Here is a 15,194-nt window from a genome sequence, read left to right on the forward strand (position 1 = left end):
CCCGTCTTTTTATTTGGGAGGCCTCTCTGGTATCTCTGCTGCTCAGTCTGTATACATATACATATGCACATGCAAGCTTAGGTTCCCTTAAGCATAATCATAATTCTATCTAATTGTTGAGCTATCTCTTCAATTTGATTTATTCATGAATGTAGGTTTTCATTCACAGGTATATTTAATTTCTGTAGAGAGCATTATCTTTTCTTTCTTCAAAAAGGTTTGCAGAAGAGTAAAAAAAAGTAATCTTGAAGATTGCCTTACCTTATATTTCATAAATTTCATTTCTCGGAGGAGGCTACTCAGTAGAAAGCTAAGACTAAAAAAAAAAAAATCTGATCCGTGTTAGATATAGAAAGTGACAAAATTATGCATAATTATCTATGCAATTACACTTGCCTGGGCTTGAGGATTTTTAGCCAGGAATGCTTAATAACATTTGCATGGTTAAATGAGACAGCAGAAACAATGGAAAGGGCCTCAGGGCATGGTCATCTGTTTAAGCATCCACTTGGATTTTCAACATAATTAGTCATATAATTGTGTGCCTAAACTTAGTGGATCCATGTAAGTAATTATCAATTATTAAAAAGCAGTGCTTGTAATGTTTTTCTCTCCACTTCCTGCCAATCAAATTACCAAGGAACATACTATGTTCATGTTTCATCACATAAAATTAAGCGTGAAGCCTTGGGTGAAGGTGCATGAATTCGGATGGAGGGGCAGCTAATCCAGCCACTTGGACATCTCCGTTTCTCGGGATTATTCTTGCTATCCAGTCATAACCAACCCTGAAGGATCTGACGACACTGCCACAGTACTTCTGAGAGTTCAGGAAGGAAGTACGTTCACGTATGTTGACAGTGACTCCGAGATGCAGCTCGGAAGCAGTGACACAGCTCAGGGCAGAGTGGAGCTAAAAGGACAAGATGCAGATGCGTTTCTTCTCGGTAGACTCTGGGCCAGTGTTTCCCATATGGCTTACACTGTCCTCAGCCCCAGAAGCTGTCATCATCCATCGGTTGACATTCAAGCCAGTGTCATGAGAGATTGCCATTAAAAAAAAAATCTAGTTTCCTAATAATTATGCCAAAGAATCCAAGTTATACAACATCCACTTTCATCCTAGAGATAAAATAGTCCTCCCCTGGAGAAAAGTATGCCAAATGGTCAGTCCTGAAAACATGCACACAAATAACATTATACAGACGAGAAGGTTGTATTTATGTATCTAGGAACACACACACACACACACACACACACACACACTCGCGCGCGCGCACATGCACATATATGCCACAAATGAACGTACCAACAGTTAATGAAAAAAGGCCACAAATTTGAATGAGAGCAAAGAGGGTGTGTGTGTGTGTGAGGCTTTAGAGGGAGGAAAAGAAAGGAAGAAGTGACGGCTTTATAGCAAATGTCAAAAATTAAGAAATAAAAATTCATGTCCCAGGGGGAGGGATGACTAATTATATTTATTATGTTTTAAAAATAATAAATATTGTAAAGATTAAAAACTAAGTTAAAAATCACAAGGATCTTAGAACAAAAAAAAAATTTAAAGAAAAGTGAATTCTGGAACCAGGTTATGTTTAGAAAGAATCAGAAGCTAGGCACCAATGGTGGGTCGCTTCTTTTGTCCAGCAGAAATTTTGAAATGAGACAGTAACAGAATTATCCTAACAGAGCTTTACCAAGGAGGGGTGACTTATACGTAGGAGACCCAAATTCTGCCACAGGTAGAAGGATTTAGCTACAATTCCTAGTACGTCTTATCCATGGCCACAAGTTAGAGACGTAGCTGGATGGCGGGAGAAACACTTCTCTGGCAATGAAACAAATATGACCTGGTGACAGTCAAACGCTGACACGGCTCTGGTGTTAACCTTGGCTTTACATGGCTTAAACAACCAAAGGACTGCCCGTAAGCTTCTCACGTCACCAATAAAGACGCAAGAAAAACAAAACCAGAGCAGAGAGGCCTAGCTACACTTTTCATAGGATAGGTACACCCAGCGTGACTACACTTTGCGTGGGAGAGGTACACCCAGTGTGACTACACTTTGCGTGGGAGAGGTACACCCAGTGTGACTACACTTTGCGTGGGAGAGGTACACCCAGTGTGACTACACTTTGCGTGGGAGAAGTACACCCAGTGTGACTACACTTTGCGTGGGAGAAGTACACCCAGTGTGACTACACTTTGCGTGGGAGAAGTACACCCAGTGTGCTCTGGAAAGTGAAGCCTGCACACTGCCAGCTACCAGGCTCTGTGAGTGGAATCTAAAAGAAGGATAGTTTTTGTCTGAGCAATCAAGAATTCTCTTTTATTGAGCCAAGGCAGCAACAGAGAAGGAGATTCTCGGAGTGGGGGAGAAAAGCCTCTCAACTCATGGGAGCTAGAGTCACATTGGTATTTTCCAAAGAAGTGAGTTTTAGCTTCTGAGGAGATGCTTTCTTCTTTAGGAAGTAACTTGTTACTTGTGTTGTGGAAAATAGATGGAGGCTGGGGATGTGTATTTGAATGAGGAAAGTGAAAATCCACACACGAATTCTTCTGTTTTCTTTTAGATTTTGGCTGCAATTGAGTAGTGTTTTTTCCTTTTCAGACATTTCTCCTTTTGGCATTATTGCTTGTTTCATATAAGTTGCAGAAGGCAACTCATGCCTGATGCTAGTTTTCCTCTTTTGCATGTGCATGGAGCACATAAGGATGCATTTTAATGCTTTCATCCCGTTTGTCTCAACCATCTTGTTTGCTGTGACTAGAAATGGGCATATAACACAGCATTTTAAAAAAGATTTATTTATTTATTTATACAGTACACACATGTTATTTATTTATACATGTGTGCCTGCATGCCAGAAGAGGGCACCAGATCTCATTATAGATGGTTGTAAGCCACCATGTGGCTGCTGGGAATTGAACTCATGACCTTTAGAAGAACAGACAGTGCTCTTAACCTCTGAGCCATCTCTCCAGCCCATAACACAGCACTTTAAGAGTCTCTACCTTAAAAAAAAATCACAGGCTGACCGACAGACTATAGACACACACTTTGCAGATTTTCCTGCACAGAGATGGCTGCTGCACGTCTCTCACTGATACTCTGACTGCTGCAGTCCTGGAAGCCAGAGAAAAGGGCTTCCGGAGTCAGAGGGGGCTAAGCTATATGGAAACCTATGCAGGAAGTAGTGATCAAGATCCTGTATGCCTTCTAGAAACCTTGTGTTATTAAAGCCCCAGGGCCAGGTGTAGGATACCTCCTTGTGAGCACTGGTAAGGGGAGTCCGAGAGATCACCTCCCAACAAAGCCTGCTACTCTTAGCTGTTCACCAGGACTAGATGATAAGACCCCAATCGCTGAAGGAACCACACACCTTGACTACAAGACCGAGAGGTCAAGCCGGGACTGAACTGGAAGCTTCCCCAATGCTGACTAGCCCTCATGGTGCTGAAAGGTGCTATCAATGCTGTGAGGAGGAAAGGAACCAACAGTTTCACTCACCTGTATATCATCCTGTTAGGCAAGGCATGCCTCCCGAGGCAATAACTCTATGACTGTTACAGGAGTAACCAGGTGCTCTTTGCGTAGGTAAGAGGCTTGCCCCTAGTAGGGGATCGTTGTTTGATAATGTAAATGCAGAGAGATAAAACAAAACAAAAACTCACGCTTGATGAGGGCTTCCGCTCTAGTGGGGAGACTGTGACTGTTCATTACCATCTTTAGTTTGTCATGGCACCAAACTGCCTTCTAATCTGTGTTTATACCCACATACAAGTGTTAATCTCAGCCCTAACCAGAGATGCTTCTCTTTGTAATGAATGGTGGTGAACACAGAGCTGCCTGAATGCTCAGGGTGCTGAGAGCAGGTAACCCTTGACTGCTTAGCCTTAAACAAGACATTTAGACCACTCCCTCAATGGTTTAGGGAAGACCGCAGAAGAGGGGGCAGGAAGAATTTTTAGGAACAAGAAAGAAGGAAGAAGGGCTGTGAAATGCTGGCTTCTGGCATGACACAAGCAACAGGAGCCTTGGCTGCCTGCCATGGCCTGTCCACAGTCACATGGACTCCCCAGAGCCTGGGAAGGTCCTGCCTCTCCCTCCTGATCTACTGGTTACCGATGAGCTCTGGAGGAGAGAGGAAGTCATCCTTTGCAGTTAGTTAGCCACGGATATGTCCAACGAACTCCAGTGTGGCCTCTGAATCCCTCCTCATAGAGATGGCCCTGGTTAGACTCAGTGAGTTAAAACAAAACAAAACAAAACAACAAAATACTAAAGGGAGAAGAGACTTGCCAGGAATAGATGATGTAAAGGCAACTGGGTGGAAATTCAGAGATAGTGAAGTGACAATATTCAGAATATTGTCAAAGAACAATTTAAATATAAATTTTCCCTTTAAAGCCTGCTTGTTAGCCTGTTGGATAATTCCATGATTGTCTCTTCATATTTATGGTTATTAAGCTATAAAAAGTATCCAATCACAGTAGAATATGAGGGCTTAGTTATGAATGTGACCTTTGTATATTCCTTGAACGGGTGAGGTAAGTTCATGAGAAACACAAGCAAAATGTACAGTAGAAAATGCCTTGATACTAAACTCTGGGTGCAACTTGAAGCCGGCATGAGGTGAGAGCTGCGAGGCCAAGCCATGACGTTGCTTGCTTTTCTTGAAGAGCACTGCACGAGTCTTGAAGCCATGATGGTGATTTTCCCATCCATGTAGACCTTCCCTTCCATCACGCCTCGCAGTGCTCATCTGAGTTAGCATCTTATTTCTCCGATGTCATTTACATTTGGCCTCAGCGAGAGAGTGTGTAGAAATCCTGTCCCTGACCCAATTCTCAGCAGTGATGTCACTCACGGTGTTGGCATTTAAGTGGCTGTAACTGCGTGCCGAGGTCAAGCCTGCTGTGGTGTTGAATGAGGAGAGCTTTCGTTTCTATGCTGCGGTGTCTGCAGTTGCGATATGTTTTACTTTTCCCCTTAAGAAAGCAAACATTTCCTTGACTGTGAAGATACCCTAGGCGTGAGGAGTGGTTGGTATTCTGGAGAATTCAGTAGAAGTTCATAGGCCTTTGAGCCTTCCAGAGCCCAACAATTGGAGTTGCTTCAGGAGGGAATAATTTTACTGAGGTCTACTAAACTTGATTTTTTTTTGACCCTCAGTTTTTAGACTCAGGAAACTCTTAGTGTCGGAAGGGGAGGGCAGACTGTATGAATCATCCCGACCATCTCCCAGTATTAGAAGAATCCGAAGGTGCCTCTTCTTGCCGTGCTCCCTGTGAGAGCCACAGAGATGAGAGTGTTTTGCTGGTGAGTCACCATTCCAATTCATCTGGGGACCTCAGTGCTCTCACACTCAATTCCCGCAGGGGGTCCTGTTCTCTGCTTAAAAGAATATTGGCAGTTCTTTGAGCTAATGATCTGTTTGGAGGATGGAAGTCTCCAAGGTGCCAATAACTGCACAGCTTTCATAATGTATCTTTCAGGCCTTTGATCTGTTGTTTTTTTTCTTTTCTGAATACACGGGACCCTCAATAGCAAGATTAAAGATGCCTCTTCCTACAAGGAAGGCAAAAGTCGAAAACTTAAAAAGCTGCTCAGATATCCAAATAGTATTTTTGTACGATTTCATTTTGTCAACATCCTGTTTGGTGAGCATCGTCCTTCATTCATGTGATAATTGGATGGTAATCCAAACAGTGTGGAGTTGTAGGCTCCCCAAGGAAGCTTTGAACATGGGGTTAAAAAGTCCTTAGTGCCAACTAGCCTGTGGTTGGGCCTACGGACTCATCTCGGATTCCATTTGATTCAAATACTTACTTGGGACCCCATAGGTGTCAAACATCACATCTTCCTTCGTAGCAAATATTGAGAAATTGAGATGTATGTTTGAGAGACTCATGTTCTTAACTGAGCAAAGTAAGGTGATTAAAAATGGTCATGGTGGGAAAAATTAAATGAAACGGCTTGGAGAGAAATTAACGGCATTTATTGAGGTCAGAGAAGAGGGTGTAGCCAAGTGGGAGGGGCTTCCAGCTTCCCCATCCAAGAACCTGGCATCACCTGGAAGTGCTGTGTGGCCAGGGCTGGGGTGGGGTGTGGGCAGCGGAGCAGTCAGGAAAGAACAGGGTCAGAAAGAGGCCTTTAACCAGAACCCAGTGAAGAGCCAGGAAGGGGTTTTGTTTGCTTGTTTTCAAATTAATTAATTAATTAATTAAACCACCCAGCAGCAGTGCCTAGAAACAGGTGCTGAGATGCACAGCCAAACATTGAGCAAAGCACAGGAAGCCTTGTGGGAAAGTGGGGGAAGGAGAAAAGTACCTGGAGGGAACAGGTGCTCTGTAAGAAGACCAACAGAGCCAACTAACCAGGGCCCAGAGGGGCTTGTGAGGAGTGAAGCACCAACCAAGGACCATGCATGCACTGGACCTAGGCCCCTTACACAGATGGAGCCGAAGGGCAGTTCAGGTGTCAATGAGAAGTTTAAACATAGTAAAAGTGGGGAATATTCTCAAAGCATTTTTAAGGCAGACTTTAGTGTACTTTGAACTAAAAATACACATATGCAAACAAGCACGCATGCTTAATAATTCCCTATCAGTTTTATCTCCAAGAAGAAAAGTGGCCCTTTACAATGTGACATGTGTCAACAGAATGAGGGCTCAGTCTTATTCATACTTGTCTGAACGATTGTTAATTTTTACTTCTCCCGGGATGTAGCTGATCCCCGCACAGAGCTCTGAGCCGTACGAGATGGAGCAGCGATGCATGTGATTTCTACAGCGCTCTGAGAAAGGCCACATCCTCCCCTGATACAGACCATGAGCCTTAGTGTCTGAACCACACTGCGCAAGTGCATGGTTTGCTCCTGCTCCCGAGTCCTTAAGGAAAAAAATATAACCTCTTAAAAAACTAAAGCGCTAATCATGTAAGAGGTGCGGAAGAACCAAAGCAAGAGGTTTTTCAAGAGCTGAAAACAAGGTGCTGTCAGACAGACCTGCAGCTCATCAGAAGACAGTCCCCCCCCCCCCCCGGAGAATTTTTTTTTCTTCACAGTACCATTGGGATGGTGAGAGCTTATTCAAGACAAACCTGAGATGTCCTGAGCTGCTCACTTGTCCTCTGCAGCTTTATCAGTGTAAGCTGGCTAACAGGAGTCATCACCCTTCCTCCCCCGCCCCCCTGCACCTCCCGCTCAGTTCCTGACATTCTGTGCAGAAAACACAAAATGTCTCAGATGTGGGTAACTCCGAGCTGTGGGATGAACTGTCAGGCATGTGACAATGAGCCAACGTCTACCTGCAGCCAACTAATAATTACCTATGGATATTTTGGGGGCAGCTGAGGATTCGGAACTTCACTCAGCTGTGTGTTTTGAGATTTTGTCATCTTTTTTTTTCTTATAAAAGAAAATATTTAGTTGGGGGTTCGCTTATAGTTTTAGAGGGCTAGTCCGTTACCGTCATAATGGGGTAGGCAGGAACATGGCAGCACCCATGGACCCTGGAGAAGCAGTTGAGAGTTACATCCTATTCCTCAGGCAAGTACAGTGGCATGGGCTTTTGAAACCTCACAGATCACCTCCCAATGACACACTTCCTCCAAGAAGGCCACTCCTCCTAATCCTTCTAATCCTTTCAAACAGTGACTAGGAATTCAAACATATGAGCCTGTGCGGGCCATGCTTAGTGAAACCACCACAGTGATCTGGTTTTATTTCTATTACTGTGATTACATTTTTATTTATTTATTTTAGTAATTTATTCAGATTACATCCCAGTTCTTATCCCCTCACTTGTATCTTCTCGTTCCTAACCTCTCCCCCTCTTTCTCCCTATTTCCCTGCCCTCTGACAGAAGGGGCCTCCTCCTCCACCATATGACCACAGACTATCAGGTCTCATCCAGGCAGTCAGCTTCCCCTTCCTCTGAGTGCCACTGGGCCTCCCCACCAAAGGGAAGTGGTCAAATCGTGGGCAGCAGAGTTCAGGTCAGAGTCAGTCCCCACTCTTCCCACCACTGTGGAGAATGCGCTGTCCATTGGCTAGATCTGAACAGGGGGTCTAGGTTCACTGCATGCATTGTCCTCGGTTGGTACAGCAGTTTGTGCAGATCTGCCAGCCTTGATGGTCTTCTGTGGGGTTCCTGGACCCTCTGGGTCCTTCTATACCCCATCTTCTTATTGTGCATGAGCTTGGAATAAAACTTCCCCTTATTTCACGAGGCTGCAGCATTAGCACTTTGTGCTCCATTTACTGTTTTATTTTGCAGTGGAAACAGAGCCTTGCCTCCTTTAAATGATCTAACTGGGAGACACCTTATGGATTCTGAGCTATGATCCCACTTGAGATTTTAAATCTTAATACTTTTCCAAATAGTTAGAAACGTCTTACACTAGAAATCTTGGTATTCGGGGTGGGCAACATGGCTCAGTGGCTAAAAGCGCTTGCTACTATGCCTGGTGACTTGAGTTTTGCCCTTAGAATCTACTGAGGCTCACCTTCAGAGCGGACCCTTACACTCACCCTAGCTGTTCATACTAAAAGAATTTAATTACTCACAGGAAAAAGCATTATGAAGAGACACTGCTATAAAATGTTTTCCAACTATCCAAATTCAAGATAATAAAAGTATTAACTACTGTTAGAGTTCATCATGCGTACTAACGTGCCTCTAATTCTCATCCATATGCCATTCTGTATGGATATTATTAAAAGCTATAAGCTGCTTTCACTTGCCTATTCCATGGTGTAAATTATTCCTTACAACAGTTTTGTGCATAGCGTCTCCTCCAAGATTACTGGGAAGTGACACTTTGAAAACAGTGAATAACGGGTTGGTAGGGCAGATCACTCCCACGGTTTCTTGTTTCTCTTAAACGTTGCTGGTATGATACGGCACAAAGAGTACACTCGACCTCCAAACGGTACCTAGTGAACCAACCCAAAGCTACCAAGCATATTCAGGTCACCACCGTGTGAATGAACCTTCCCAGCAAACGCCTTAACCACGAAAGATGGTAGCCAACCCGAAACATCTCAGGAAACTGAAGCCTTACCCAGAACCGGGTCATATTCGGTGTGGGTCCTGCTCTCCTTCCAGGACAGCAGGCAGCTGAGGCTGTTCACGTCTGCAGACTCAATGTAGCCATTCATGGTCAGCATCATCTGGTGAGCTCTCGCTATCCCGTAGTGGACTTTGGTCTCATCCATCAGGGCTGTTGTCATGAGCTCCACCGTGACGCTGAAAGCTTGTTGGAAGTACTCGGTAGCCTTGCTGTACTTCCCCTAGCGAGAGAGAATAAAAACCGCTTAAAATGTTTTTTTTCACCTCACCCACTTCACAGATTCATTCATCTCACACACCCATTTTTGAAGAGAAAGAGCTGCCCTCTTTGAGCAGTGATCGCTCGATGGTACGGCAAGTCTTGAAGTGAATTTAGTCAGAAAGCTCATGTGCAGCTGAGACACGTGAAGGGCACGGGAGCAGGAGGAAAGTGAACCAGTTGCCATAGATTTCAGCACAGTTTTACTAATTATAGCATTGCAGTTATTCGATGAGACAGATTGGACTGCCTTTTGTTTTTATTTGTAGCAAGAGGGCATTTGATGCAAAGCCAGTGGCTGTAGTTGATGACCGCATGTCTCTGCTGCTGTTGGTCACGTCTCTTTCTTAGATGCACCTGCCATTGTTTAGCCGAAAACATGGGAGAATCTAAAATTTAAATATGTGATTGTCAAATGACGACAACAAAAACAACTACAACAGCAACAGGATTGTCTAAGTACCTCTGCCTTTGCTAAGTCCATTGTAACATTTCAAATTTTAGAAATTTAACATTTTTTTCCTTTGTGGCCCTCTTACCTACTCTGAAAGTTCTTGTTCAAACAACAGCATTTGCCTCGCACACAGAAGCGTCAAGGCCAGTAGCAAGTGCTTCATATTTGTCATTAGCTGTCACACGTCACCTCTGAGGACAACAGGAGTGCAACATCTATCTCCTAGAAACCTCCCAAAAAATCGCACACAGGCTTTTCCTTAAAGGAGAAAATGGCTTCTAAGGTTGACCTGTACTTGTGGAGACTCTTGACAAAACCATTTCTCACAGACTTAAAGCCCTTTGGGGGTTCCTATCTCTTTCTCTCCGTCTCCCTCCCAAGTTTGTGCTTCCAGAGCTGTGTGTGATGTCCAGGCCTAGCTACCCATCAGCTCTGGTCTACAGTTCTATGGCACAGCAGGAGACTGCTGCTCATACCCGCCTGCTCTGTGCTTAGGGAAACATTAGAAAGCTCTTTAAGGCTCCACACACAAACACAAAGCAGTGATATAAGGGAGGAATATTAGCAGTGCACATGTATAGAACCAAATAAACAGTGGGTCTGGGAACATGGCTCAATGGACTGGTGACTGAGCTTCCTGCCTCCAGACAAAAGGCACAGCCTGCAGCATCCCAGGATCGTAGAGGTGAGGCAGGGGTCTGCAGAAAAGGCTGGTTAGCTGGACTAACCTGATCGTCAAGCTCTGGGTCCAGACAGAAACTTTACCCCAGGATATAAACTGAGAGGAACTAAGAAAGATGTAGGACTTCAACCTCCGGCCTCTGACATGCGTGTGTACTCACACAGAAGTGCCCTCCTACATGTGAACACTCACGTAGGCTGACCGTGCCTTTCAAAAGAAACTTTACAGGGAAGAAGACTGTTTTGCAGTACAAATTTAAGCCATATTCCCATACCCTGGGAAGGAAACAAGAATTAAACCCACCACGAACACATCCTCAGGCCACACCCCAGCCCAGATGGAAGCAGCTTGGGCTCCACAGCCCTCTGCCATGGAGCTGTCTGACGACTGCCCACACTGACTGACTAAGGAGGCCTCTGCAAGGCAAGGAGTGGCTGCTCTCACATGCAACGCAGGTAACAACACTGAGCGGCCTGCGTCCTTCAGGGCAGTCTATGTGGACTCCCTGTTCAGATTGATGCAAAGCCCCTTCATGCTGTATAGGTAATAATTATTTGTTGCTGTAAGCAATTCATTCTTTTATATTGTCATAAAATGGTATTTATAATGAGAAAAGATTTGATTAAAACCATATTAAAGGTGGCATCTGTGTTCCAATTATATATGATTGAGAACCATGACAGATATTAAAGATGATGAAAATACGTATTACCTTCATAGATACCAATGAGATAGGACAAGTTACACACACACACACACACACACACACACACACACACACACACAATTGGAGCAAGATATCCTTAAAAAAAAGAAACATAAAATGAAGTGTCTAATTGCTCCTGTTATATTTCTGAGCTTTAAGCTGTTTATTGATTTCAGTTGAGAGTTTGAATTTGGAAGCTCAAGGGCTATATATTTAAGCTTCCAGGATTATTTAAAGTCATATGTTAAAATAAAGGCATGCGTTCATTTGCTCAGTCATGGGGCAACCACTATGGGTGAGGTTATATGGCAGCCGGTGACAGCCAGCAGCAAGAGGTAGGGCAGGTGGCAGGTGGCAGGTGGCTTGCTTTTAGAGGAAATAGGAATGCTTGCATGGTGATTGGGCCTTATTTAACCCAAGTGCTTTTCTCCCTAGAAGTGTCATTAGGTAATTGCCTTCCCTTTCATTCAAACTGTGCCTTATATCCCATTTTTGGATAAGCAAACAACTATGATAAACTACTACCAATGGAAGTTCCTCTAAAATACTGCCAAGTAAATGCAATATTCATTTTCAGATGTTATCACTTTTTTGAAAAACATACCTTTTGGGAATGATTTTTCCTTAATGCTTATTGTATTTCCAGGTTCTTAATCCTAAAAAAACACTACGTAAATATAACCTCTTCTAAAACTCTATACAACTTTCTACAGCTCATCTTTGTTTTCAAGTCATCTCTATTATAAATTTCTAATGATTCTAGAAATCACCTCTGACCATCTTAAGTATAAGCTTGAGATTGTGTAGTTGATTATAGTTGCATTAATCCATTCATGAGAAGACAACCCCAAGCAAGGCTCTGAAAACTCCCAATTCCAGAGTAAAAGCTCAGTGACATCATAGACCTGGAAACAGAGCTTATAATAGAATTTTCATGCATTGTTCTGTTTCATACCAGACCTCTCCTCTTCAGCACTCAGGGTAAATGAACCAATCTCTATCAATTCCTCCCCCGCATCCCCTCTCACTCGTGTGTGTGATCTGGTTCTCTGTGGCTCTGAGCTTGCATGTGCCATGGCACACATGTGGAGGTGAAAGGGCAACTTTCAGGGATCAGTTTTCTTCTTCCACCATGGGTTTGAAAGATGGAGCCTAGGCCATCAGGGCTGTGCAGCCACCTCACTGGTCCTGTGCTGCTGCTGCTTTAACACAGCCTTTCCCATCCTTCTAGCTCTACTTATTTTTTACATCTTATTAAGAAGTGAGACGTCTCATAAAGGGCAGATACTTGATTATCCCTCCTAAAACACTCTCATCTGCCCACTTTATATTAATTACACATTTTCAACTAACATTTCATCAAAAGATCACATCTATGGAGTGGCATGGGAGGCTCATTTCCCCTGATTTTACAATAAAAGATTAAGTAAGATAAAGATGATGATGATGATGATGATGATGATGATGATGGTGATGACGATTTTATTTTGGTTTTTGAGACAGGGTTTCTCTGTGAAGCCCTGGCTATCCTGGAACTCACTCTTCAGACCAGGCTGGCCTCAAACTCACAGAGTTCTGCTTGTTTTGGCCTCTTGAGTTCCTGGATTAAATGCGTATGTCACCACTATAAAGACTCTTTTTAAGTCGAACCATTTGAATTATAAAAATACTACTGTAATCACAGAATATGTTGACCGTAGTATTTTTCAAATATTAGTTTTGCCTCCTAAGTTCTGTCTCACAACATTATATTTTGGAACTTATTGCTAAAACAAGTGCATAAACAATACGGAGGCAGAAAGGATGAGGTGCAGTAGCTGTTAAGGGGGCTGTCCTAGATTGTTGAGTTTTGCTGTGGTTAGACACCATGACCAAAACCAACTGAGGAGGAGATGATGCATTTCCCCTTATAGCTTAAGTCCAGGAACTCCAGGCAGGAACTGAAACAGAGAGAACGCTGGTCCCTGGCTTGTTCCTCGTGTCTCACTGCGCCTGCTGCCTTGTTCCTCGTGTCTCACTGCGCCTGCTTTCTTATAGAACTCAGGGCCTCTGTCCAGTGGCGTGGCACCATTCACAGAGGGCTGGGCTCTCTCACATCAACCACAGACTTGCCTACATGCCAGTCCAATGGAGGCAGTTAAGGTTCCCTCTTCTCAGACGGCCCTCGCTTGCGTCAAATTCACAAAAACACAGCTAGCACGAGGGTCTTACAGGCACTGTAAAGAGTGGCAGTGGCATTCGATTTGTTTGTAAGGATTCGGGACAAGTTTCCCAAGTGATGTGATACGGTAGGAAAGTGAAAGGCCAAGTGCGGGATTTCAGAATTGGAGAATGCTTTCTCAGGTGGGTGTTAAACTTTCCAAGGACCAAACAGCAGATAATAAATTGCACTAGTGACATTAAAAACACTTGGCAAAACCTGAGAAAATGAAAGCATAGTTAGTTCTTCTGCTCGCTTCACTTTCCTTATCTTTCTGTCGTGAGGGAAACGGGTGCACACTTGGCATGCGTGCCACATGGAATCTCAGTGTTCAAAGTGTTTGGTAGGATGGTAAAACCATAGCAACTCCCGCTTTGTGGCGTTTCTGAAGAGGCAACCCCTTTAAAGAGCCCAAATCAAAAGATTTTGATTCAGTGTGTCAATCCAGCCACTCGGGGATTCAGTCCCCCTCTTTGACTGTAAGTGTCTCTAGCGTGTGTCTTGGCATCCCTGCCCACCACCACTTTATCCTGAAGCATCAGCACAAGCCCAGTGTCGGGGTCAACAGAGCGGAAGTGGTCCAGGTAGAGGCAACTGACACAGCACAAGAAAGAGGGGGTTGCTAGGGCGTGGACAGGGAGGGAAGAAAGAGGAAAAACAAAGTGGGAGATGGAGAGAGCAGAGCCAAGGTGAGGGCAAGGATGAGAGGTGCTGAGGGAGGGGTGGGAAAGCAGGGGAGGGGCGGGAAAGCAGGGGAGGGGCGGGAAAGCAGGGGAGGGGCGGGAAAGCAGGGGAGGGGTGGGAAAGCAGGGGAGGGGTGGGAAAGCAGGGGAGGGGCGGGAAAGCAGGGGAGGGGTGGGAAAGCAGGGGAGGGGCGGGAAAGCAGGGGAGGGGTGGGAAAGCAGGGGAGGGGCGGGAAAGCAGGGGAGGGGCGGGAAAGCAGGGGAGGGGCGGGCAAGCGAGAGAACGAGAGGCCTTAAGATTATGAGCCCCCTTCACAGGATTTCCACAGCAGTCTCTGGGCAAGGAAAGGAATGGTGTTATGGTCAGCACATTGGCTAATTATGGTGTCTTTGTGCTGTGGAAAGCCATTTTAAATTTCCTTTTAGAATTGCGGTTGGATTGGCCTCCTCTCCTGGGGAAGGTCTCTACTAAGGGAGCAACAGGAAGCTGAGAGAAACTAGAGGACTTGACTTGCTTGCAGGAGTTTTCCCCAGAGCAGAAAAAACCAAAGTGACTTTCATTCATTTGTACTAACTTCAAACTCATTTTCTTAAATATATCGGAGTGGCTAAGAACGTGGCTTGGAATGTTATACCTGCTTTGAGTCTGGGAGGCTTAAAACGGATTGAGCTCTTGGAGGGTCTGGGATAGAGATATTGGTGGAGCATAGTTGCTGCCATTCCTAATTCAATTCCATTTTTCCTCAGTATTTACACTGTGTGCAGTGTATGTTTGTGTTCATATGGATTGTGCACCTGTTCATAGCATGTGTGCATGCATATGTATGTGCATATGTATGGAGGCCAGAGGCCAACATCTACTTTCTCCCTTGACCACTTTCCATGTTATTTTCTGGAGACAGGGTCTCTCTTACTGAAAGCTGGGGCTCTCCGATTTGCCTAGGAGGGCTGGCCAGTGAACCCCAGAGGCACCTGTCCTGTCCCCTGTTACTGCGGTTATAGTCTTGTGCTACCCACTGTTTGTTTTTTTTTTTGAGTGTGGTGCTGGGGACCTGAAATCATGTCTCTGTGCTTGCAAAACAAATACATTAATGACTAAGCCATTTCCTTAGCTTGTGTGTGTGTGTGTGT

General features: G+C 44.5%; 1 protein-coding gene across 3 annotated transcripts in view; it reads right to left on the reverse strand.

Moving 5' to 3' along the window:
- TTC29 (tetratricopeptide repeat domain 29) overlaps positions 1 to 15,194 on the reverse strand; it is a 191,586-nt gene that overhangs the window by 54,260 nt on the left and 122,132 nt on the right. For all 3 annotated transcript variants that reach the window (XM_084757523.1, XM_084757524.1, XM_084757525.1), the window contains exon 10: positions 9,072 to 9,300. In XM_084757523.1, the coding sequence (XP_084613649.1) occupies positions 9,072 to 9,300 (229 nt within the window). The remainder of the gene's footprint in view (positions 1 to 9,071; positions 9,301 to 15,194) is intronic.

The sequence above is a fragment of the Acomys minous genome (genome assembly GCF_964271855.1).
Source record: "Acomys minous genome assembly, chromosome: 14".
Taxonomy (NCBI): domain Eukaryota; kingdom Metazoa; phylum Chordata; class Mammalia; order Rodentia; family Muridae; genus Acomys; species Acomys minous.